Consider the following 24,006-nt stretch of genomic DNA (forward strand, 5'->3'; position numbering starts at 1 on the left):
ACAAAGTAGCAAAACATTGAAATACTTAAATAAAGTACAAGTATGTCAAAATATACCCACGTATAGTACTTGTTTAGTTTATGAACTTAGTTACTTTACACCAGTGGCTATACAGATAGAAAGACTAAGCCTTGCACAGGCATGACAATACATTTTCAAAATGCTCAACAGTGCTGCCAGAATTATAAACTGACTGCTACACAATTAAAATAAATGCTTTTGTATATTTCTATTAGATGTGACTCTTTGGCGTTTCTGTTATTATTGACACTGCTGCTTTCAGGGGGTCAGGGGTTGGGTCCTTGCCACCTTTTCATACCAGCCTCCCTGACTACAGTTGCTTTAGCGTGTAGAAGCTAGTAAGCCTACTATTTGATTTGTTTTAGATAGGCACTACATGTTTCATATGCAGACCTTATTTTCCTGTTCCATGTTCAAATAAACCATTTTCAGTGGGAAAAAATGTTTGGTCATGGAAAATGAGGTAAAGGTCATTGAGAAGTCATGGAAATCATTGGTGAAAAAGTGTATGAACCCTGGACATGTGCCTGGACCTCAGTGTAGTGAGTGTTGCTTTGAGTGACATGTGCCTGGACCTCAGTGTAGTGAGTGTTGCTTTGAGTGACATGTGCCCTGGACCTCAGTGTAGTGAGTGTTGCTTTGAGTGACATGTGCCTGGACCTCAGGTGTAGTGAGTGTTGCTTTGAGTGACATGTGCCTGGACCTCAGTGTAGTGAGTGTTGCTTTGAGTGACATGTGCCTGGACCTCAGTGTAGTGAGTGTTGCTTTGAGTGACATGTGCCTGGACCTCAGTGTAGTGAGTGTTGCTTTGAGTGACATGTACCTGGACCTCAGTGTAGTGAGTGTTGCTTTGAGTGACATGTGCCTGGACCTCAGTGTAGTGAGTGTTGCTTTGAGTGACATGTGTCTGGACCTCAGTGTAGTGAGTGTTGCTTTGAGTGACATGTGTCTGGACCTCAGTGTAGTGAGTGTTGCTTTGAGTGACATGTGCCTGGACCTCAGTGTAGTGGAGTGTTGCTTTGAGTGACATGTGTCTGGACCTCAGTGTAGTGAGTGTTGCTTTGAGTGACATGTGCCTGGACCTCAGTGTAGTGAGTGTTGCTTGAGTGACATGTGCCTGGACCTCAGTGTAGTGAGTGTTGCTTTGAGTGACATGTACCTGAACCTCAGTGTAGTGAGTGTTGCTTTGAGTGACATGTGGCCTGGACCTCAGTGTAGTGAGTGTTGCTTTGAGTGACATGTGCCTGGACCTCAGTGTAGTGAGTGTTGCTTTGAGTGACATGTGCCTGGACCTCAGTGTAGTGAGTGTTGCTTTGAGTGACATGTGCCTGGACCTCAGTGTAGTGAGTGTTGCTTTGAGTGACATGTGCCTGGACCTCAGTGTAGTGAGTGTTGCTTTGAGTGACATGTGCCTGGACCTCAGTGTAGTGAGTGTTGCTTTGAGTGACATGTGCCTGGACCTCAGTGTAGTGAGTGTTGCTTTGAGTGACATGTGCCTGGACCTCAGTGTAGTGAGTGTTGCTTTGAGTGACATGTGCCTGGACCTCAGTGTAGTGAGTGTTGCTTTGAGTGACATGTGCCTGGACCTCAGTGTAGTGAGTGTTGCTTTGAGTGACATGCAGGGTTCGTACGGTCATTGAAAACCTGGAAAGGTCATGGAAATTCAAAATGCAAATTCCAGGCCCTGGAAAAGTTATGGAAAACGATGTTTTTCCCAAAGTTTTGGAAAAGGCATGGAAATGTATCTGCGTCAAATATAATTTACATTTTATCTAATCGCCAAAATAATCTGCGGTCGCGAGCTGTTATGTGCCATCATGACGCGCATGGTATTATTTTTTAATATATGAAGCGCGAGCTGTGTGCTCGAGTCTTCCTGCCTGTCGGTTGAACTCTGCTGCTCCGGGATGAGGGTCAGCTACATTATCTACGGTGCGTTCGTTAACTGTGCGGAGTCACTGTAGCACAGACTGCACCACTGGTGAACAGCTGTTAGAACGGGCCGTTCAGGTGTTCAGAGCAGAGCGGCAGAGCTGATGTGAACTGAAATGTTTTTCTGTCACAATATCATTAAGGAATCGTTGAGCTAGCTAGCTAGCAATAGCATACATTGTCACTATCTGCTAATGTTAGCTTTAGCCTTCGTTTTCTAATAGTTTTTTTTCATAGGCTCTAAACGGAGGTGGTATAAGTATAGATATTGTGCTAGAGTAAAAGTAGAAGTACTCAGATCTTGTTCTTAAAAGTAGAAGTACTCAGATCTTGTACTTGAGTAAAAGTAGAAGTACTCAGGTCTTGTACTTGAGTTAAAGTAGAAGTACTCAGATAAGTAGAAGTACTCAGATATTGTACTCGAGTAGAAGTACTCAGATCTTGTACTTTAGTAGAAGTGGAAGTACTCAGATCTTGTACTTGAGTAAAAGTAGAAGTACTCAGGTCTTGTACTTGAGTAAAAGTAGAAGTACTCAGGTCTTGTACTTGAGTAAAAGTAGAAGTACTCAGGTCTTGTACTTGAGTAAAAGTAGAAGTACTCAGGTCTTGTACTTGAGTAAAAGTAGAAGTACTCAGGTCTTGTACTTGAGTAAAAGTAGAAGTACTCAGGTCTTGTACTTGAATAAAAGTAGAAGTACTCTGATCTGGTAGTAAAAGTAGAAGTACCAGAGTGTAGGAATACTCTGTTACAGTAAAAGTCCTGCATTCAAAATGTTACTCAAGTAAAAGTAGAAAAGTATTCTCATCAAAATATAGTGAAAGTACCGACAGTAAAAGTAGTCATTGTGCAGATTGGTCCATTTCAGAATAATATATATGATATGTTTTATAATGATTGATCATGAAAGTGTTCTCAAAGCTGGTGAAGGTGCAGCTAGTCTGAAGTACTTTGTAGACTGCAGGGTAGCTGGTGGATTTACTCCAGGTGGAACTAAAGTCTGATTCAACACTTGATTAGATTTCACATCATTCATCCACATCTGTGAAGTAACTAAAGGTATTAAATACATGTAATGGAGGAAAAGTACACCATGTACCTCTGAACTGTAGTGGAGTAGAAGTACACCATGGACCTCTGAACTGTAGAGGAGTAGAAGTACACCATGTACCTCTGAACTGTAGAGGAGTAGAAGTACACCATGTACCTCTGAACTGTAGTGGAGTAGAAGTACACCATGTACCTCTGAACTGTAGAGGAGTAGAAGTACACCATGTACCTCTGAACTGTAGAGGAGTAGAAGTACAAAGTAGCAAAACATTGAAATACTTAAATAAAGTACAAGTATGTCAAAATTATACCCACTTATAGTAACTTGTTTAGTTTATGAACTTAGTTACTTTACACCAGTGGCTATAAAGATAGAAAGACTAAGCCTTGCACAGGCATGACAATACATTTTCAAAATGCTCAACAGTGCTGGCAGAATTATAAACTGACTGCTACACAATTAAAATAAATGCTTTTATATATTTCTATTAGATGTGACTCTTTGGCGTTTCTGTTATTATTGACACTGCTGCTTTCAGGGGGTCAGGGGTCGGGTCCTTGCCACCTTTTTTATACCAGCCTCCCTGACTACAGTTGCTTTAGCGTGTAGAAGCTAGTAAGCCTACTATTTGATTTGTTTTAGATAGGCACTACATGTTTCATATGCAGACCTTATTTTCCTGTTCCATGTTCAAATAAACCATTTTCAGTGGGAAAAAAATGTTGGTCATGGAAAATGAGGTAAAGGTCATTGAGAAGTCATGGAAATCATTGGTGAAAAAGTGTATGAACCCTGGACATGTGCCTGGACCTCAGTGTAGTGAGTGTTGCTTTGAGTGACATGTGCCTGGACCTCAGTGTAGTGAGTGTTGCTTTGAGTGACATGTGCCTGGACCTCAGTGTAGTGAGTGTTGCTTTGAGTGACATGTGCCTGGACCTCAGTGTAGTGAGTGTTGCTTTGAGTGACATGTGCCTGGACCTCAGTGTAGTGAGTGTTGCTTTGAGTGACATGTGCCTGGACCTCAGTGTAGTGAGTGTTGCTTTGAGTGACATGTACCTGGACCTCAGTGTAGTGAGTGTTGCTTTGAGTGACATGTGCCTGGACCTCAGTGTAGTGAGTGTTGCTTTGAGTGACATGTGCCTGGACCTCAGTGTAGTGAGTGTTGCTTTGAGTGACATGTACCTGGACCTCAGTGTAGTGAGTGTTGCTTTGAGTGACATGTGCCTGGACCTCAGTGTAGTGAGTGTTGCTTTGAGTGACATGTGCCTGGACCTCAGTGTAGTGAGTGTTGCTTTGAGTGACATGTGCCTGGACCTCAGTGTAGTGAGTGTTGCTTTGAGTGACATGTGCCTGGACCTCAGTGTAGTGAGTGTTGCTTTGAGTGACATGTACCTGGACCTCAGTGTAGTGAGTGTTGCTTTGAGTGACATGTGCCTGGACCTCAGTGTAGTGAGTGTTGCTTTGAGTGACATGTGCCTGGACCTCAGTGTAGTGAGTGTTGCTTTGAGTGACATGTGCCTGGACCTCAGTGTAGTGAGTGTTGCTTTGAGTGACATGTGCCTGGACCTCAGTGTAGTGAGTGTTGCTTTGAGTGACATGTGCCTGGACCTCAGTGTAGTGAGTGTTGCTTTGAGTGACATGTACCTGAACCTCAGTGTAGTGAGTGTTGCTTTGAGTGACATGTGCCTGGACCTCAGTGTAGTGAGTGTTGCTTTGAGTGACATGTGCCTGGACCTCAGTGTAGTGAGTGTTGCTTTGAGTGACATGTGCCTGGACCTCAGTGTAGTGAGTGTTGCTTTGAGTGACATGTGCCTGGACCTCAGTGTAGTGAGTGTTGCTTTGAGTGACATGTGCCTGGACCTCAGTGTAGTGAGTGTTGCTTTGAGTGACATGTACCTGGACCTCAGTGTAGTGAGTGTTGCTTTGAGTGACATGTGCCTGGACCTCAGTGTAGTGAGTGTTGCTTTGAGTGACATGTGCCTGGACCTCAGTGTAGTGAGTGTTGCTTTGAGTGACATGTGCCTGGACCTCAGTGTAGTGAGTGTTGCTTTGAGTGACATGTGCCTGGACCTCAGTGTAGTGAGTGTTGCTTGAGTGACATGTGCCTGGACCTCAGTGTAGTGAGTGTTGCTTTGAGTGACATGTGCCTGGACCTCAGTGTAGTGAGTGTTGCTTTGAGTGACATGTGCCTGGACCTCAGTGTAGTGAGTGTTGCTTTGAGTGACATGTGCCTGGACCTCAGTGTAGTGAGTGTTGCTTTGAGTGACATGTGCCTGGACCTCAGTGTAGTCAGATAATTAAGAGAAAAAAAATGTCTACTACAGTGTCCAAAACTTGTTTTGTTTGACCAATAACCCACATATATTCAGTTAACACATGTGTGAAAAGCAGCAACATTAGTTTAAAGCTAGCTCCTGAGAAGAGAAAGCATATAGCGCTATATAAATAAAATTCATCATCATCATCGTCATCATCACCATCATCATCATCATCATCATCATGTGTTATACAATAAACCAATCCTAATAATTGTTGCTTGTAATTTGTCAATCAACATATTGATCAAATCAAATATTGATCAGACAGTTAATAGTAATGTTCCATGGCTGACCTTATCTCTATTACATGGGTTTCCCTTTTTAGAGAACTCATCTGTCTTATTTCACCAAAGAAAGCGCATTTGTATGATGTAATGATAGGAAACACACACACACACACACACACACACACACACACACACACACAGCTGTCTGCCCAGCTGCTATGTAATCTATCAATTCGTTTTTAATGTGTCAGTCTGTGCTCAGTGGTCCCTCAGACTGTGAATAAAGCAGACCTGTTCCCCCCAGCTTTAGTCAGCCTCACGCTTCAGTCCATCATCTCCTACTGTATTTACCACCTAGTATCCCAATTTGAACAACAACTTGGCCATTCTTTGTTACTTTAAGGGACAGTTTGATTACAGTCTCATGTCTGTACATTCAGGACTACATGTTGTTACGGGTGTAGGGTGACCATTCTCATGAAGTTCTGTTGGATGCTCACAGAGACTGGACGGTGTATCTAGAAGAATCTACTTTTACTAGTCCTCCTAAATAGAAATTAAAGTTCAAGTTTATAGTCGAGTTTCCAGCTCATAGAGCCCTATAGTGAACCCGGAAATGTTGAGTACCCCAAAGTGTTATGTTAGAAATGTATAGTATGGGTCTCTAGCGCATTGAAACGGCTGGATGACAACCTGCATATGTTGGACAATTTGCACAATTAGCATACGTTGCATTCATTAGCATTATAGCCTATGGGAACAACAGTTAAGAAATGGCTTGGCCGATTTGGACAACTTTTGTTTTGGGGATTATTGAGGATGGTGAATCCATTTCTGACATTTAGGCTCAACAATGGCAGTGTTATCCAGAAAATGCCAATATGTGTACTCTTATTTTGTGGGCTGACTTTGTTTAGGGGACTCTGGATCACTTGGATTGAACAGATTGTCTATTTATTGGAAAAACAATTCTCCACAGGAGAGATAATAACTTTCATCTTGTGCTCTCTGTATCCAATGATATCAGCCCACTGAGAGTACAAATATGGCTAATGGATAAAACCGCCATTTTTGATCCTGAAAATGTCAGAAATGGATTCAGCATCCTTAATTACCCCCAGAACCACTCCACAATTGGCCAAGCCATTTTTACTATTGTTTACAAAGGCTATAATGCTAATTAACACAACTTATGCTAGTTGTTCATATTGTCCAACATATGCGGGTTAGCATCCGGCAGTTTCTTAGCTGAGGACCCGTACTATACATTTCTATCATAAACCTTTGGGGTACTCAACATTTCCGGGTTCACTATGCTGGCACCTAGACTATTAAGAGATATTCAAGAGATAGAGATACTCACACTTATTACTGAGAGACACTTTGACTAAGGAACAGGGTAGGACTGTATGGTGGACGTCATGTTTCATAAATAAAGTCCCTATGTCTACAGTTAGTAGTAGTAGTAGTTTTAAGAGAGGATGGATGACTTTAATAGGGAAGGGCAAAGAAAGCTTTGGAGCGCACTCATATGATATCATTAGAGAACAAAGAAAAGAGCAGAAACATACCTCCAAGAGGTGATCCATTGTTATTGGATAATTAGTCGAACAGGATTTCATATCAATAGGATGGAGGTGGATCATTGTCAGAGTCAATGGATGGGGGAAACCATCCCAGATACTTTTTCAGTGGCTCTTGTGTCTTGCAGAGATGGGAATAATACTCAGATCTTGTACTTGAGTAAAAGTAGAAGTACCAGAGTGTAGGAATACTCTTGTTACAAGTAAAAGTCCTGCAATACAAATTGTACTCAAGTAAAAGTACAAAAGTATAAGAATCAAAATATACTTAAAGTACTCATTCTATATTTAACAGCCTTCTTTTGAACACATAAAAACTCAAGTCAAATGTGTAACGTTACTGTTTGACAAACCTCAGTTTGCTGTCAGTCAGTATGTCCATGCATCTATCAAATCTGTGCTCTTTGCTTTATCGGTGTCTTTGATGAGTGAATAAACGTCTTTTTTATGAATTTAATCAGAAATAAAGTCTTGTCATGTAGGACGCATTGTTCATTCGTGGATGAGCAGCTTCTGTGTTGTGAGATAAACTGACCAACGTTATGTGCAGTGTATTGTTCAGCCTGCTAACTACATTTCCCCCATTGAATATTTTCTTGGTGCACTAAAATACTATTGTTTGTTTTGGTAAATGATATCAAAAAGAGGCTTTAGCAGGAGAGCTAATGTGGTTGTTGACGTCAGAGGCTATGAAGTAGAGTAAATAACATTACAACATGTTCAGTTGTTCTTTTTTGAAAAGGGTCGAAGCTGGAGCCTATAAACTGACATGTAGGAAATAAGAATGCATACATACTATCATGTCATCATCTCAAATGGAGGAAGAGGAGACTATTTGTAAAGTTAAAGCATTTGTTATCATTAGGGTTTTTGAGTCAGGGGAATGAATAGAGCGAATGAGATTGACATTTTATAAATACAAATAAAGGAACTCTGATTCTAATGAGTGCATCTTTCTGGCCCGAATGAGTAAATACGGGCTACTAAAGTGTTCATACTGGTAAGGGCTACTAAAGTGTTCATACTGGTAAGGGCTACTAAAGTGTTCATACTGGGAAGATACTCAGACATCTATTTCCCAATGGAAAATCATTTTTTCAGCCCTTTTGACACAACAGTTGTAATTCCATCAAAGCATGCCGTCTTTCTTTTTCTCTTTCATCATATACATCCGTCACCTACTTCCCTCCTCCACCTTGAACCATTGTACTTAAGGGCATTTAAGACTTAGCGACATCTTTGGGTGAACTCACTGTCAGTTTTAAAGGCAGATAAAATAACAATGTTTAGTAGTGTACTAACCAGTCTGGACTTGGGACCCTAAAAAAACGTTGACTTTCAAGCCAGTCTCCTCTTTAAAAGGCGATGAGTGGTGGTCCCCTGATGCCAGAGAGGGATGTCTATCATACCATATGTTTTGACGTGAGTGGTGTGAGTGTTGGCATGTAAAGGTTAGCCCGTTCTAACTCCAGTACACACGGCCTGCTTCCACTTCCTTCTCCTCTGCCCAGGCTTCTCATGTACAAGATGGAGAGGAAGGGGACGGAGGAGCAGGGAGCAGTCTATCTGTCTGTCCCGCGTTGCATCACTCTGCCGGGCTGAAAGGCTGCTATGATGTAACTGGCAGTAATACCTCGGAACTGACAGGGGAAGAGAGTAGGAGCTACTGAGAAGAGAGACAAAGGGAGAGGAAGGTTATTGGAGGAAAGAGAAAGGGGAGAGACGGGAGATAGGAGGAGGTATAAAGCTGAATCTGGACATTTGTAAAGTGAAGTGGATGCACCCACTGTTCGAGGAAGAGGACGGCAGATTCCAAATATTCCTGCCGAGGAACTTTATTGTGGAAAAGGTGGCTGTACATCAAGACCTTTGTTTGCAGTCTTCGGCTCTTAAAGCTGTTACACACCAAGCCGACTATCGGCGTCGATAGATGTCGGGCCGTCAATGAGCGTCCTGTTGCCCTACTCAGATTGGTGCGTACTGCACTGTCGTGTGTTTTCGGCCGTGCCGACACCTTCCGCCGCCTATTCGACTTGTTGAATCGGGAGGCCAAAGAAATCACTCTGATTGGCTGTTCAGCTAGCGAATCAGTGCATGAGAAGCGAAACGGAAGTGAGGGACCCAAACAAACTATTAAGCAAACCTGAGATTTAACTCCAGCTCTCGACTCAGGTTCGGGAAAGCCCCGTGAGCTTCTCGCTGTAGAGTGAAAATAGAACGAACACCACACGCTATTTGTTGTTTGTTTATATCACGCAGTCTGTCTTCCGGTTGTTGCCTCTTTTGAATGACGAATACACACTACCGCCGCCTGCTGGTAAGGAGAGTTATTGCCACTCACGCATGCGCAGTTCGTACGTGCAACTTGGCCGTCGGCTGAAGTCTTTGCGGTGTGTTCAGTGCGAAACATGGTCAAGCGGCAGGAGACGTGAGGAGACGTTCCGTCGGGACGTGCTCCGTGGTGTCAGTTTGGTGTGGAAGAGGCCTTACAAGTGTGTGTGTGGGATTTGTACGGTTCAGTGGATGCACACATCAGTCAGAAACAGCCCTACTGCTGGAACTTAGAAACAACTCTCCTGTGGTCGTTGTGAACTGATATGTTTAAAGTACTTCTTAATAAGTTGATTGTTGCTCCAATAATAAGAATTCCAAATGTATGTGGTATATTATATGTTTCTATATATTCTATGCAGGAAAAAACATATTTAAAAAGAAAGCGCTTTGTTCAAGTGTCTTCCAGAGAGCCCAGGCTAGATGAAGAGAAGTTTGGATGTGGTTTCATCCCTTTTGTCACTTGAGCTTAGCATTATGAGCACATGTTACTTTGACTGTATCGGTGTGACAATGTTTTCATATAAAAACAAAAATGGGCTTTTCTCATGAAAACCTCCTGAAGGACGTTTTCCTGAGCTCAGCATAATAACAGATGATGTGGACCTGCTCTAACGGCTTCCTGTCTCTCATTTTGCCCAGGTGTTCCCACCCCAACAGAGGAGGTTCTGCACCACACACTAAGCATGCTGGTCCGTGAGCGGAAGATCTACCCAACCCCCGATGGATATTTTATCGTAACCCCCCAGACGTACTTCATCACACCGAGCCTAATCCGAACCAGTTCCAAGTGGTACCACTTAGACGAGCGATCCGCTGACCGCCACCACCAACAGCAGCAGCAGCAGAACCAGCAGCAGCACCAGAACCAGCAGCATCAGCAGACACAGTGCACCTCCCCCCTCTCTGGCACCATCACGCCCTCCACCTCTGGAGCCGTACGAGAACGAACACACCCAAAGTCCAGCCAGAACCACAGTGGGGGCGGAGGTGGGGATCCTTTTTACAACAACAGTTACCGTGGAGACGACCCCCCTAGCCACCACACCACCCTGCAGCGTCGATCTCCCAAAGACCACCGGGAAGCGTACTCGTCTCCGCATTCCCCGCAAACCCCTCCTCAGCCAGCAGGAAGCAACGCAGAAAAAAGTCGCAGCACCCTTGGGTTCCCCTTCAAGACGGACACGCTCACGAAGCATCGAAGTGGGGGAGGGGGAGGAGGAGGCGGAGAGATAGAAAAACCAGCAGGTGGAGGAAGTGGGACAGGAAGTCGGAAATTTGGTTTGAAGCTGTTCCGTCTAAGCTTTAAAAAGGACAAGACCAAGCAGCTGGCCACCTTCTCTGCACAGTTCCCGCCTGAAGAGTGGCCGCTGCGGGACGAGGAGACGCCCAGCCAGCTGCCCCGCCATGTGGAGATGGAGATCATCCGCAGAATCAACCCCGACCTCACGGTGGAGAACCTCGCCCGGCACACAGCCGTCATGAAGCGCCTCGAGGAAGAGCGTGCTCAAAGGAGCAAAGCGTCGTCAGCCAATCAGAGCTCAAGGAGTAGGAGAAGTGGGGGGAGACACAGGAAGCAGTCTCAGACCAAACTCAGTCGCTCACATAGCAAGACGAGGGCGTCCCGCGGCGAGCCGAGCGACCTGGAGCTGGACCGGGACTACAGAGCCTACTCGTCCTCGCTGGCTCGGTCGCCTAGGGAACACGCCCTGGCCATGGATCGGCAGCGAGCCCGCCTCCACCTGGCACACAGTAACCCCAACATCCTGGAGTCCTCCCACCTGCCTGTTACACCAGAGTGGGATGTGTCCGGGGAACTTGCCAAGCGGCGCACAGAGATGCCTTTCCCAGAGCCGAGCCACGGTCCATCAGCCCACCACTCCAAAGTCCACCGCTCCCACTCCCACACCCAGGAGAGGAAATCCAGAAACGAGCGCAGCGACAAGGCCAAGGAGCGCTCCAGGTCCATGGACAATTCTAAAGGACCGCTTAGAGCAGGGTTGATTGGCCCACCCGATTATTACGACGAGCGGAGCCGGTACTATACTGACGATGGCACTCTGCGAGCCAATCAGAGCACTTCTCACTACTCTCGTGCCACCCCCACCTCGAATAAACTGCCTGCAGATTCTCTGGGATTGGATGGTGGCAGGAGTTTAGAGAAGAGTAAGAGCAGGGACAGCCTGCCTGCATACTCACCCAAACCCCTGCTCTGCGCCCTCCCACCCGACGATTACTTCCAGTGCTCAGGGTCCTCGGAGACGGCTCTCTTAGCAGCAAACTCCCTGGGGACCCTGGGCAGGAGCAGCCATGATGGACTGAAGCTAGGCAGCGCTGACAGACAGACACCCCATCCCCTCGAAAATAAGGAGGACTTGTCAAAGTTGGGTCCTAAGGGTGGCAGTCTGCCTCCAATACCCCTCTCCCTCCCTGACCCCCCTCTTCCTAATGGCAGACCTCCCCACAGTGCCTCCTCGGGTCAGGAGAAACGTAAGGAAATCTTTAGTAAAGACACACTCTTCAAACCCCCTCCCAGCCTCCCCCTGCCCGGCTACAGCTCCCTTAGAAAAACCCCGGCCCTCGCCTCCTCTACTTTGTCCTCGTCCTGCGATGTTCTGGATTCCCAGGAGGCCTATGATGCCCCCAAGCCTCTGGTGGCCACACCGTCCGCCCCCCCACAGGGGATTGAACCCACTACCAGTGCTGCAGAGGCCTCCTTTGACTACTACAATGTCTCAGATGATGATGAACTAGAGGAGGGTGGGACTAAAGGTCGAGGAGAGGCCGGGAATGCGGGAGGGGGTGTTGCTGGGATGGGAGGCGGGGGGGCAGGGACAATGCAGTGGCTGTTGGAGAGGGAGAAGGAGCGGGATCTACAAAGGAGGTTTGAAAGAACTCTCACCTTCCCTGGTGTTAAAGAAACCCTTCCAGAGCCCAGTCAGAACCAGCAGTCGGCCCACTCTGCTCGACTGGACAGCATGGACTCCAGCTCCGTCACTGTGGACAGTGGATTCAACTCACCACGGTAACAGAAGCACAGACACACTGCACACACACACTAATGGCACACAGTAATGATCGTTTTGCATGAATTAAGCAAGTCTTACTTTGTGCAGTCAGTATTGTAAGCTGTTTTTCAACACACAGAATCTGGGTCAATCTATCTGAAATAAGACAGGCTGCTACATCTATCTGTAGAGTTAGCATTTAACCAAACCTTAGCAAATCTGAATTTAGTATTAATTTAATCAGAATGTGTTTCTCCGAAGACTTTTCCGGATTAAATGCAGAGTTTAAATGTAACTGTGTGCTTGTTCTGATTCAATTAGATTACTACAAAATGTAGACTGCTAAAACTGAGGAAAGGATTTGACACGGTACAATTGAATTATTTGTACACATGCAATGAATACATTTATGTAGTTGTTAACCAGTGGTCGGTTACTATTTATATTGTCGAATCTTATTAGTTACATGATATTTTGGTCTGTGAAAAAGTCGGCCCTGAGAATCCAAATGGGTGAATGACTTGTGGACAGTAGGGGTGGGGGAAATAATCGATACAGCATAGTATCGCGATACTTTGCGTGGCGCCAAGTATCTATAAACTGTAGCATATCCCTACTGATGATTTCAAATGTATTGAAAACTCCAAAAACCAACGTAAGAGCTATACAAAGAAACAAAACAACAAATACATTTAAGCTACATCCATATTAGCATTGCTTTAGCGTAACATTAAACAAGTTATAATACGGTATATAAATGATTTAAGAAACAAACCACATTTTTATATTACAGTTAACACTAACCTTGGGCCTCTTCGGTGGGTGCTAATACTTAAATGTAAACTTTAAATGTTGATATCTCCGTTAATGTCTGCACTTTATCTCCTTCAAGTTTTTGCTTTGGGCACGGTAACTTCCTGTTAATAGCGCAAAGTCGCCTTCACAATAAAAGTATGTCTAAATAAAGCAGGCAGTTAAGCTAAATTATGCTTAAAGGTGACATGTCATGCTTTTCCGGTTATTACCCGTCCCCTTGTGTGTTATGAAGGTTTTTATGCATGTAAACGGTGTGCAGAGTCAAAACCCTCAAAGTACACCCTGTAGGGAGTAAAACTCTAACACAGAGAAGACCTCCCCAAAACGCCTCGTTGGAGATACGTCACTGTCCATTTGATTCTTCCGGGGACATCAGGACGTCATGTTGTAACCGGAACGAAATGGACCAGTCCGCGGAGCCGTTACGTTAAGCCCCCGCTGATTGGTCCAAATTGACCAATCCACGGACTTCCTCACACACTCAGTGCAGGCAGCTCAGCTGATGTCTCCTCCGGGCTGCTGCTGATAACAGACAGTTGGGATCGCGGCGACATTCTCTCTGCAGACCCATTCTCACAGCGTTTATCAACCTTTTTCTTACTCAATATCAAGCCACACTTATTGTTTTTACTTCGGCTGTGACTTTGTGTGTGCTCAGGGTGAGTTTGGCTGTGTTTCGCTGTGTATCGCTAAACAAGGAAATCACACCTCCACGGAGCTCAGCGCGATTCACAACGTGAAACAATCGGACGTTGTGAATCACCCCGAGCACACACAAAGTCTCAGCCGAAGTAAAAGCAATAAGTGTGGCTTGATATTGAGAAGAAAAAGGTTGATAAACGCTGTGAGAATGGGTCTGCAGAGAGGATTTCGCTGCGATCGCAACTGTCTGTTATCAGCAGCAGCCAGGGAGGAGACATCAGCTGAGCTGCGTGTGTGTGTGTGAGGAAGTCTGTGGATTGGTCAATCGGAGCACACTGGGCTCACAGGGAGGGGGGCAAGAGCTCCAACGAGCCATTTAGTGGAGAGAGTGAATACACGTAGTTTACAGAGATGCTGTATGCGAAACAATGTGAGTTTGGAAAATTGCACAGTATTTTTCTATTGTAATATCCCTCAACAATGGTATTATGATCAGTAGAAAGGACCATGACATGTGACCTTTAAGACATGTATACAATTAAAGTATTTGGTAAAAAAAAAATTCAATCCACTCTCAGGGGTATTCAACTAAAATTCAACGAGGTCCAGTTAGAGAACATCTCCCCATGCAAAGGTCCGGAACATCAAAATGTCTAACTTGCTTTATGAATTAGTGTGATATATATTGAAGTGACCTGTAGCTTTATCAACATCTGCATGTAATCAACAACTGACTGCCAAATAAATAAAGAAAGTACAATTCAAAAACAACTATTTATTGTCTATTAACATTGAACTATACAGATATACAGTAAAATACTGTGGATATATGTAATGTTCCTCTTGGGCTGTATACAAATAAAATAAATAAAATAGCTTTTGAAGATATGTGCATCTTAAAAGTGCTTAATTTTAGATAATAAAATAAAGCGTAGCAGCAGCTTGAGTTTCCCTGTTTCTTTGTTAACCGCTTCACATCATGACTTAACAGTTTCAGACGATTATAGAACAATATCAGTCTTTACACATCACAACAATTGAACAGTTTTAAAGTTTCTCTTTCTTTCCCTCTTATATTGCAGTCCCTCATTCACTTTTTTTTAATTCAGTGTGAGAATTGAGCTTGAGCTTGTCCTGCCAGGAGTTTGTAAATCTGGGCTGACATGGAGTCAGGGCTATTCTCATACACATGCAGGTGCTCATTGGTTACAGTGATGCAAACACAGGTATGGTGAAAAAAGAGAGAACTATTCGAAGCAGAAAAAAAACAGCGTAATATACCATCTGACAAAGGCCTGTGCTATTATGCTTCAATTAACTGCTATTCTTTATAATATACTCGGATCAATAGGAGACAGAGATGTTAAGTTATACATCAAGGGTTTTTATTATTATTTACAGCAGGGGTGGGGAACCTTTTTTCCTTTACATTTTTACAACATCCTCCGAGGGCCGTACAAATGATTGAACTCAACCTCTGCTTAAAAAAAATAAAATCAAAGCCCATTAATTTGGCCTTTCTTTCATGCTGTGCAAAGAAAAAGCAACCTCTGAATCCAGATATCTCACCATGACTCGCACTTGCATGCACGTGCACGGTTGTGGCATGACCACCAAAACAGAAAGACATGGACACAAGATGTGTGCAAATGTATTTAGTATCCTATCAATGTGAACATGATTTAAGTGGTGGGGGGAACCTAACCTCCTCTAGGGGGGTCCGGGGGCATGCTCCCCCGGGAATATTAAATATTGAAGTTAAAAGCATCAATCTGGTGCACTTTGAGAGCAACATTAAGAGATATATGGATACATCTTTCAACACCCATATGAAACAGAACTGTAAGCAGATTTTTCTTTTTGGATATTTTACAAATCACTCTCCTTTTAAACTCTATTCTTGTTGTTTTTAACAACTTTTTTGTTACCGTCATATAGTATTTTATACCTGTTTTTCCTTTAGTCTCATTAATAACTATAATGATCATATCAAGGTGTGCCTTAACCTCACTGAGCTGAGGTTATTTGAGCCTCTCAGGGGAGAGCTCTCTTCCACCTGGTTGTAGAAAAGCTCTTTAAATTCGTTAGCATAGCTAGCTAACCAGATGCTAATAACAACAGATCGCCACTGTGCTTACAACTAAAGACACAGCCACACAAACACTGCAGCATGTGTACGGCTCCTCTGTACTGCAATAATAGGGCTGGAGCGGCGTTCCGGTGCTCTCTGTCAGCACTCCTTTCAGACGAGACATATACCACGTGAAGACACGTTACTCTCGTGTTGTGTTCAAGGAACCTGTCCTTGGCCAGAAAAAACAGGTACTCACTTGTTTAATTATTTTTGCGGTCTATATTTCTTCTTCTTTTTTGAAGTGAGAAGTTGTCCGTCAGTCGGACTGACGGACGGACTCCCCACCCCCAAAACGAAAACTTCGGTTCTCCACGAATTACACAAGTGGTAAAAAAGCGGGAGGCGCCGAAAAATCCCCTATCAATGTATTGATTATAGCTCCGGGTCCGTCTGGATCCGGACCGCGGTCCGCCTGTTGCCGACCCCTGCACTAGATGGTACTGAGATTTTTCTTGTGCGGTCATGGCCATGGGTAAATTCAGTGGGATTGGCAGGAAGTTAGTCAAAACAAAGACGCAGTCAGCGGAGAAAGAAATCAGAAATGCGCCGGTCGCATTTAAATCAAAGGTGTGGAATTATTTTTGATTTTTGTTAACCAGGAAGGGAAGACGGAAATGGATATGACATGCTCTAGAGCAGGGGTGTCCAAACTACGGCCCGCGGACCATTTTGAATCGGCCCTCAGCAAATTCCAAAAGTATAATGAAATATGGCAAATTAAACATCTGCTATTGTACTTCTTAAATATATATGTTCAAATATATAACACAGTATTCATGTGTTAATAAGCCCACATTTCAAATAAATGAAGACAGTAAGTTTGAGAAACCGGCTTGAGATACACTTTTTGTTATGTTCCATGGAATGCTCTTAACATCCCGATAGCGATGAATATCTGAAGTGCTTTGACAAAAAATCCATAACAAAAAGTCATCTGTGGAAGCCGTAGTACTATAAAAAGCACGACCAATCATCTGAGCCGGCCCGGCTAAAGTAACTGGACGGCCTACCAGCCTGTCAGCCTTCCATCTCTGCACAAACTTATCTCGTGCCCTCATTGGTCATGTGTGTGTTGGAGGAGGGGCCAGAGTCCTGCACGGGTCTGATTTTCAAGACCCGCTCCCGCCCCGCACCCGCGACGTGCAATACCGAATCCGCCCCGCTACCCGCACATATTGTCAATTAGTTCCGCAACCCGATCCGTCGGCACAAGATCCGCAACCCGACCCGAACCCGCATATATATGAGCAGTGAAAACGTGCAATTATTAACACACGCAGTTGCATATATTGTGTGTCCCTGCAGCTGTGATGTCACAGTGTCTCATTGTGTCTCTGTCCCTGCAGCAGTGATGTCACTGTGTGTGTGTGTGTGTGTGTGTGTGTGTGTGTGTGTGTGTGTGTGTGTGTGTGTGTGTGTGTGTGTGTGTGTGTGTGTGTGTGTGTGTGTGTGTGTGTGTGTGTGTGTGTGTGTGTGTGTGTGTGTGTGTGTGTGTGTGTGTGTGTGTGTGTGTGTGTGTGTGTGTGTGTGTGTGTGTGTGTGTGTGTGTCAAGCTGTGTGTGTGTGTGTGTGTGTGTGTCGCGCAGTGATGTTACAGTGTGTGTGTGATGTCACAGCGTCTCAGTGTGTGTGTGTGTGTGCAGCAGTGGTGTTGCAGTGTGTGGCAGTGATGTTACAGAGTCTCATTGTGTGTGTGTGTGTGTGTGTGTGTGTGTGTGTGTGTCTGCAGGACCAGGGAGAGCCTGGCCTCCAACACCTCCTCCATAGTGGAGAGCAGTCGTCGGCAGAACCTGGCTCTGAGCCCGGGACACCTCGGCATCGCCACCGGCACGGGCCCCCCCTTCTCCTTCCGCGCCATCCCAGAACCTGCGGGCACCCAGCCGGAGAAACTCCAGAAGCCTAGCGCCTGCCTTGCATCAATCACCAGTGTCTAGGAGCAGGACTGATGCTGGGTGCAGCACTGGGGCCACGGAGAGGGGCCGGAAAATGAACCCCCCCCCCCCAAAGGACTGTTACATCTACAGACTGCGGAACTGAACCAGTGTGCTGCCACAGGCCCGCTGTGGAACTACAGCTATTAACACACACACACACATTCAGACAGACACAAACAGAGCGGTTTAGGCCAACAGGAAACTGCTCTCGCTCTTTCCTTTCTCACAAACACACACCAGACTCTGACCATGTCATTATACAGCCTTTAGTTTACACACTACTGTTGTGTCCTTCACTTTCGTGTGTGTGTGTGTGTGTGTGTGTGTGTGTGTGTGTGTGTGTGTGTGTGTGTGTGTGTGTGTGTGTGTGTGTGTGTGTGTGTGTGTGTGTGTGTGTGTGTGTGTGTGTGTGTGTGTGTGTGTGTGTGTGTGTGTGTGTGTGTGTGTGTGTGTGTGTGTGTGTGTGTGTGTGTGTGTGTGTGTGTGTGTGTGTGTGTGTGTGTGTGTGTGTGTGTGTGTGTGTGTGTGTGTGTGTGTGTGTGTGTGTGTGTGTGTGCGCATAATATGTAATCTCAGGTCATGTTATATCCACTCTCATTCCAGCTGCTCCAGATCAGTGCATCTCCCTCTAGTGGTGTCTCGTGGTGTCACACACTGATGAGGCGCTGCTCCTCGTACTGTCACTGATGGTACACACACACACCACTGATCCAGCTGACTCACCTGTCTCTGTTAGCACCTCTCTAAAGTCACCACTGGCAGACACTTTGCAAGGTGCAGCGCCACAACAAACCACACTGAATACTCCACCTCTGCTCCAAAGTGCATCAGCAATGTGAGGCGATAGAAAAGCTTTTTTACTGTAACTCATTAAGCTGAACATGTCTTGTACCTGTTGGATCTGAACATGTCTTGTACCTGTTGGTTCTGAACATGTCTTGTACCTGTTGGATCAGAACATGTCTTGTACCTGTTGGATCTGAACATGTCTTGTACCTGTTGGTTCTGAACATGTCTTGTACCTGTTGGATCCGAACATGTCTTGTACCTGTTGGTTCTGAACATGTCTTGTACCTGTTGGTTCTGAACATGTCTTGTACCTGTTGGATCGGAACATGTCTTGTACCTGTTGGATCTGAACATGTCTTGTACCTGTTGGATCTGAACATGTCTTGTACCTGTTGGATCCGAACACGTCTTGTACCTGTTGGATCTGAACACGTCTTGTACCTGTTGGATCAGAACACATCTTGTACCTGTTGGATCCGAACATGTCTTGTACCTGTTGGATCCGAACATGTCTTGTACCTGTTGGATCTGAACATGTCTTGTACCTGTTGGTTCTGAACATGTCTTGTACCTGTTGGATCAGAACATGTCTTGTACCTGTTGGATCTGAACATGTCTTGTACCTGTTGGTTCTGAACATGTCTTGTACCTGTTGGATCTGAACATGTCTTGTACCTGTTGGATCCGAACATGTCTTGTACCTGTTGGTTCTGAACATGTCTTGTACCTGTTGGATCTGAACATGTCTTGTACCTGTTGGATCTGAACATGTCTTGTACCTGTTGGATCTGAACATGTCTTGTACCTGTTGGATCAGAACATGTCTTGTACCTGTTGGATCTGAACATGTCTTGTACCTGTTGGATCCGAACATGTCTTGTACCTGTTGGATCCGAACATGTCTTGTACCTGTTGGATCTGAACACGTCTTGTACCTGTTGGTTCTGAACATGTCTTGTACCTGTTGGATCCGAACATGTCTTGTACCTGTTGGATCTGAACATGTCTTGTACCTGTTGGATCCGAACATGTCTTGTACCTGTTGGATCCGAACATGTCTTGTACCTGTTGGATCTGAACACGTCTTGTACCTGTTGGATCTGAACATGTCTTGTACCTGTTGGATCTGAACACGTCTTGTACCTGTTGGTTCTGAACATGTCTTGTACCTGTTGGTTCTGAACATGTCTTGTACCTGTTGGATCTGAACACGTCTTGTACCTGTTGGATCTGAACACGTCTTGTACCTGTTGGATCTGAACATGTCTTGTACCTGTTGGATCTGAACACGTCTTGTACCTGTTGGATCTGAACACGTCTTGTACCTGTTGGATCTGAACATGTCTTGTACCTGTTGGATCTGAACACGTCTTGTACCTGTTGGATCTGAACATGTCTTGTACCTGTTGGATCTGAACATGTCTTGTACCTGTTGGATCTGAACATGTCTTGTACCTGTTGGTTCTGAACATGTCTTGTACCTGTTGGATCTGAACATGTCTTGTACCTGTTGGATCTGAACATGTCTTGTACCTGTTGGATCCGAACATGTCTTGTACCTGTTGGTTCTGAACATGTCTTGTACCTGTTGGATCTGAACATGTCTTGTACCTGTTGGATCCGAACATGTCTTGTACCTGTTGGATCTGAACATGTCTTGTACCTGTTGGATCTGAACATGTCTTGTACCTGTTGGATCCGAACATGTCTTGTACCTGTTGGATCTGAACATGTCTTGTACCTGTTGGATCTGAACATGTCTTGTACCTGTTGGATGCCATGATGCCCGTGTGACTGCCTGAACACTGCAGTGCTGTCGATGTATGGACAGCTCCAGGGAGGACACCTCTTCTTCCACTATCTGTTATGTTAGCCCTCATGTCCACTGGGTGCAGCTTCTTCCTGTTCCAGCTCTGTCAGGACAGGGTCCGCCGGTCACACACTCTTTTCCACGCCACTATCAGAACAGATAAGTACAGTGGCCCAGAGAGCTCAAAGTACAGCTCTCAGGGCCACTGTAGAGAACACGTTATACAATCTGAGGAGAACTGTACATTACGTTAAAGCAGCAGAGAGAAAAACAAATGGACACTATTTGAAAGAAATACAAAATGAAATTGCCATGACATCAATAAAAAGGAATATTCAGAATATACATACCTTACACAAAGTAAATGAGTTTATATATTGTATAAATGCCTATATTTATTAACATTTAACCTGAATCTAATAATTAACGACATGCTGCGTATTGTTATTTTGTCTTAATGTACATATGGCAAAACTATAGTATTACTTTGTTAATAGAGCCACTTTGTTTGCAGCGGTGTTCAGATATAAGCTGCTGAGGTCCTATACTGATCCACGCTGATCTAAACTGATATACACCAACGGTGACACGTCAGTAGACGCTATTATATTGAGTTTATTCACATGTATTCACTTTCATTACATTGCAATCAGTTGTCAATGAGCAGCTAAGTTTACACTAACACCCGAGTAAGGCCTTCAGGGTTTCTGAACTCTTCAGCAGCTCGGAGGCTGGAAACGTCAGAGCAGGAACTCGATCAACTTTTATGACTCAAAGAGCACACAGAACATTTGAAAAGAATTAGTTTGGTTTCCCACCATTGCTTCTATTCCTATCTGGTTGAAGTGAGAGGAAGTGTGAGGCTGCAGCCAGTGCACCTGAGGAGCAGCATGATCCCTGCTCAGCTCCACAGCTAAGCGTTGCTAAGCTAACAGTGAGTTGCTTCTGTTTGGGAAGAGTTGGGATTTTTTAAAGCAGTAAATATCACTGACCAGTAATTGGTTAGTACATTTTAAATTAAGTGACATTTGGATTCCCTGCATCAGGAGTACACGTTGACAAGGAGCAGCTGTGTGGCACTCGCGGGGCTGAGCGTCCAACAGAGAATATGAGATCCACAAAACTCATCCAGACCAGTATTCTACACAACAAGCAGGGATGTGACTTTGTTTTGATTTCAGTATTGCTTTAGTTTACATTAATTTACATTTCTATCAAGTTCATGACTATTTGAGTTTTCTTCAAACTGTTTGGATTAAATCCTTGAGCCACTCTCACTCCTGGTGCTAAAATGTATTGTGGTCAGTGACGACCATGATAATAGTCATAATAAAAAGGGTGATGAGAGAGTTGGAATATAGTAAAAGGTTGCTTTCACGTGTATAATATGTTTCACCTGCATACTTTGGCAATGGCCATTTTGACCCTTCTGTAAAGCATGGGTGACCCGGCCTGGGATTACAGTGAAGGATGCTGGGGCTCCGCTGACGATGGCGGGAATGTACCACATTCCAAATGTATGGTCTCATTTTAACCAGTTCTGCAGCCCTATGGGTCAATTGTTTCCCATCCTCCTATAGGCTCAGAGAGCTGTCCGTCATCCCAGTGTGGTCGTCATATTGGCTCCTCTACAACTACCTCCACAGCAGCAAAAACACAGCCCGTCCTTTCTACTACACACTGTCATCAGCCTCTAGCCTGTGAATGTCTGCAAACACACACACACACACACACACACTAACATGCTACACATCAAAGTGCTGGATTCCCTATCGTTTCCCTTTCTTCACTAACAACATTTCTTCTTATGTTACATGAAAGCATTGTGGTTCAGCTGCATCCCCCCCCCCTGTCCCGATCCTAAAAGAGGAACGTAGACCCAAGAAGTGTTGGCCTTCTCACCAATGTAACAATATGTCCTGACATACAGCTATGCAAGCTAGACCGCTGCGACGAGGCACAAAGAAGTACAAATCAGATCTAGTGAGGATGCACACAGGAGGACTCCACGTCTCCATCTCCACGTGCACACACTCTGTCAGTCTGCAGGGGAAGGGACCCTCAAAGTGTATCTGTTAGTATCCATCAGCGGTTTAGTATGCCCCCCCCCCCTTTTAGTGATCTCAATTTCCACACTGGGAGTTCTGAGTACCATCTTAAAGGTTTACTGTTTCCTGATCAAACAAACACCTACATTGAAGTTTACTGACTTTCCCAAAGGACTGATGTTTCTGTTCTTGAAATATGATCACAGTTCTATCAATTTTCTAACCTCTGTTCTACATTTGAAAGATATTTACAGTCTGCTCCATAGCTGTTCATGGTTTGTACACCCTCGGGGTGCTAGGTACTAAAATCCAATTGGCGACCAAAACACCCAGGTGTCAGTATGCCTCAGCTCTCTGTTCTGGCATTATAGCCAACGGCCTACAATGTCAACAGGCTTCTAATGCTGATTAAAGGTAGAACAGGTCCAATCACAATGATACCATCTTATCCCCTACTCTATCTATTGTGTGACTTCAGAAAGTCGTTCTGTTAGTCATGGTGGAGTCTCTGTTCCACTTTTTCCATTGAGAGGAGCCCCCTACCCACAAATACTCTATTTCCAAACCCTAATGTACCACTAATCATTGGTGAACCACTCCAGTGGAGTATAATGTGTATACGCCCCAGCTCAGGAGTTCAGCTCCGGTTCCACAGCCACACTGGGTTCTTGTCCCGGTTCCACTAGGAGAACAGGGCTATAGTCCCCTGCCTGGTGGGGATCATGGATTACCTTCATTTCTGTCTGACGAGTGCACTGCCCCTCCCGACGTCCTCCTGCTACTGTCTGGTCCAGTGGCCCCCCATCAACCACACAGTCCTGTAACCCCCCCATCCCTTTTCTACACTGACAGTCCATAAAATGTCTTCCCTTAACATCGGCGGTGGTTTATGAAAATGGCGGTTCAACAATAACATTGTTTCTAATGGTGACGGTATGTCATACCTGTAAATGATGTTTATCTGTCATGCCTAGTCAAATAATTTAAACAATAAAAAGAGGGATTTTTTTTAAAATGTCTATATTATCCGAAAGTCCCTTTGATGTGTAGTTCTGGTGTTACCGTTGTTGTAGTGTATGTGATACCCTATTGGGATTGTGTTACTTTTTAAGATAATAAAATAACAATGTTTGGTTAAACCACTGTGTGTTTCTTTTTTTAACACGCTATATAAGCCTCACAATACCTGTGCAATATCCGCAGTACCTCCTCAGAGGGCACATCGGAGATAAATGATGAGTTAACACTTATCAGCGTGCAAATAATTTGTACAGTTCATTTTGGAATATTGAGTGTCACTGCATTGGCTTTGCACACATTCTCAAATAAAACAACCACGTAACAGCTTTTAATTTTCCTCTAAC

At 44.6% G+C, this 24,006-nt stretch overlaps 1 protein-coding gene across 2 annotated transcripts in view; it reads left to right on the top strand.

The window, feature by feature from the left end:
• The window catches only part of LOC117454446 (storkhead-box protein 2-like), a 109,238-nt gene extending 90,885 nt beyond the window's left edge, over positions 1-18,353 (top strand). For both annotated transcript variants that reach the window (XM_034093681.2, XM_034093682.2), the window contains exons 3-4: positions 10,104-12,486; positions 17,791-18,353. In XM_034093681.2, coding sequence (XP_033949572.1) covers positions 10,104-12,486; positions 17,791-17,995 — 2,588 coding nt within the window. In that variant the 3' untranslated portion in view covers positions 17,996-18,353. The remainder of the gene's footprint in view (positions 1-10,103; positions 12,487-17,790) is intronic.
• The last annotated feature ends 5,653 nt before the right edge of the window (positions 18,354-24,006 follow it).

The sequence above is a fragment of the Pseudochaenichthys georgianus genome, chromosome 10 (genome assembly GCF_902827115.2).
Source record: "Pseudochaenichthys georgianus chromosome 10, fPseGeo1.2, whole genome shotgun sequence".
NCBI lineage: Eukaryota > Metazoa > Chordata > Actinopteri > Perciformes > Channichthyidae > Pseudochaenichthys > Pseudochaenichthys georgianus.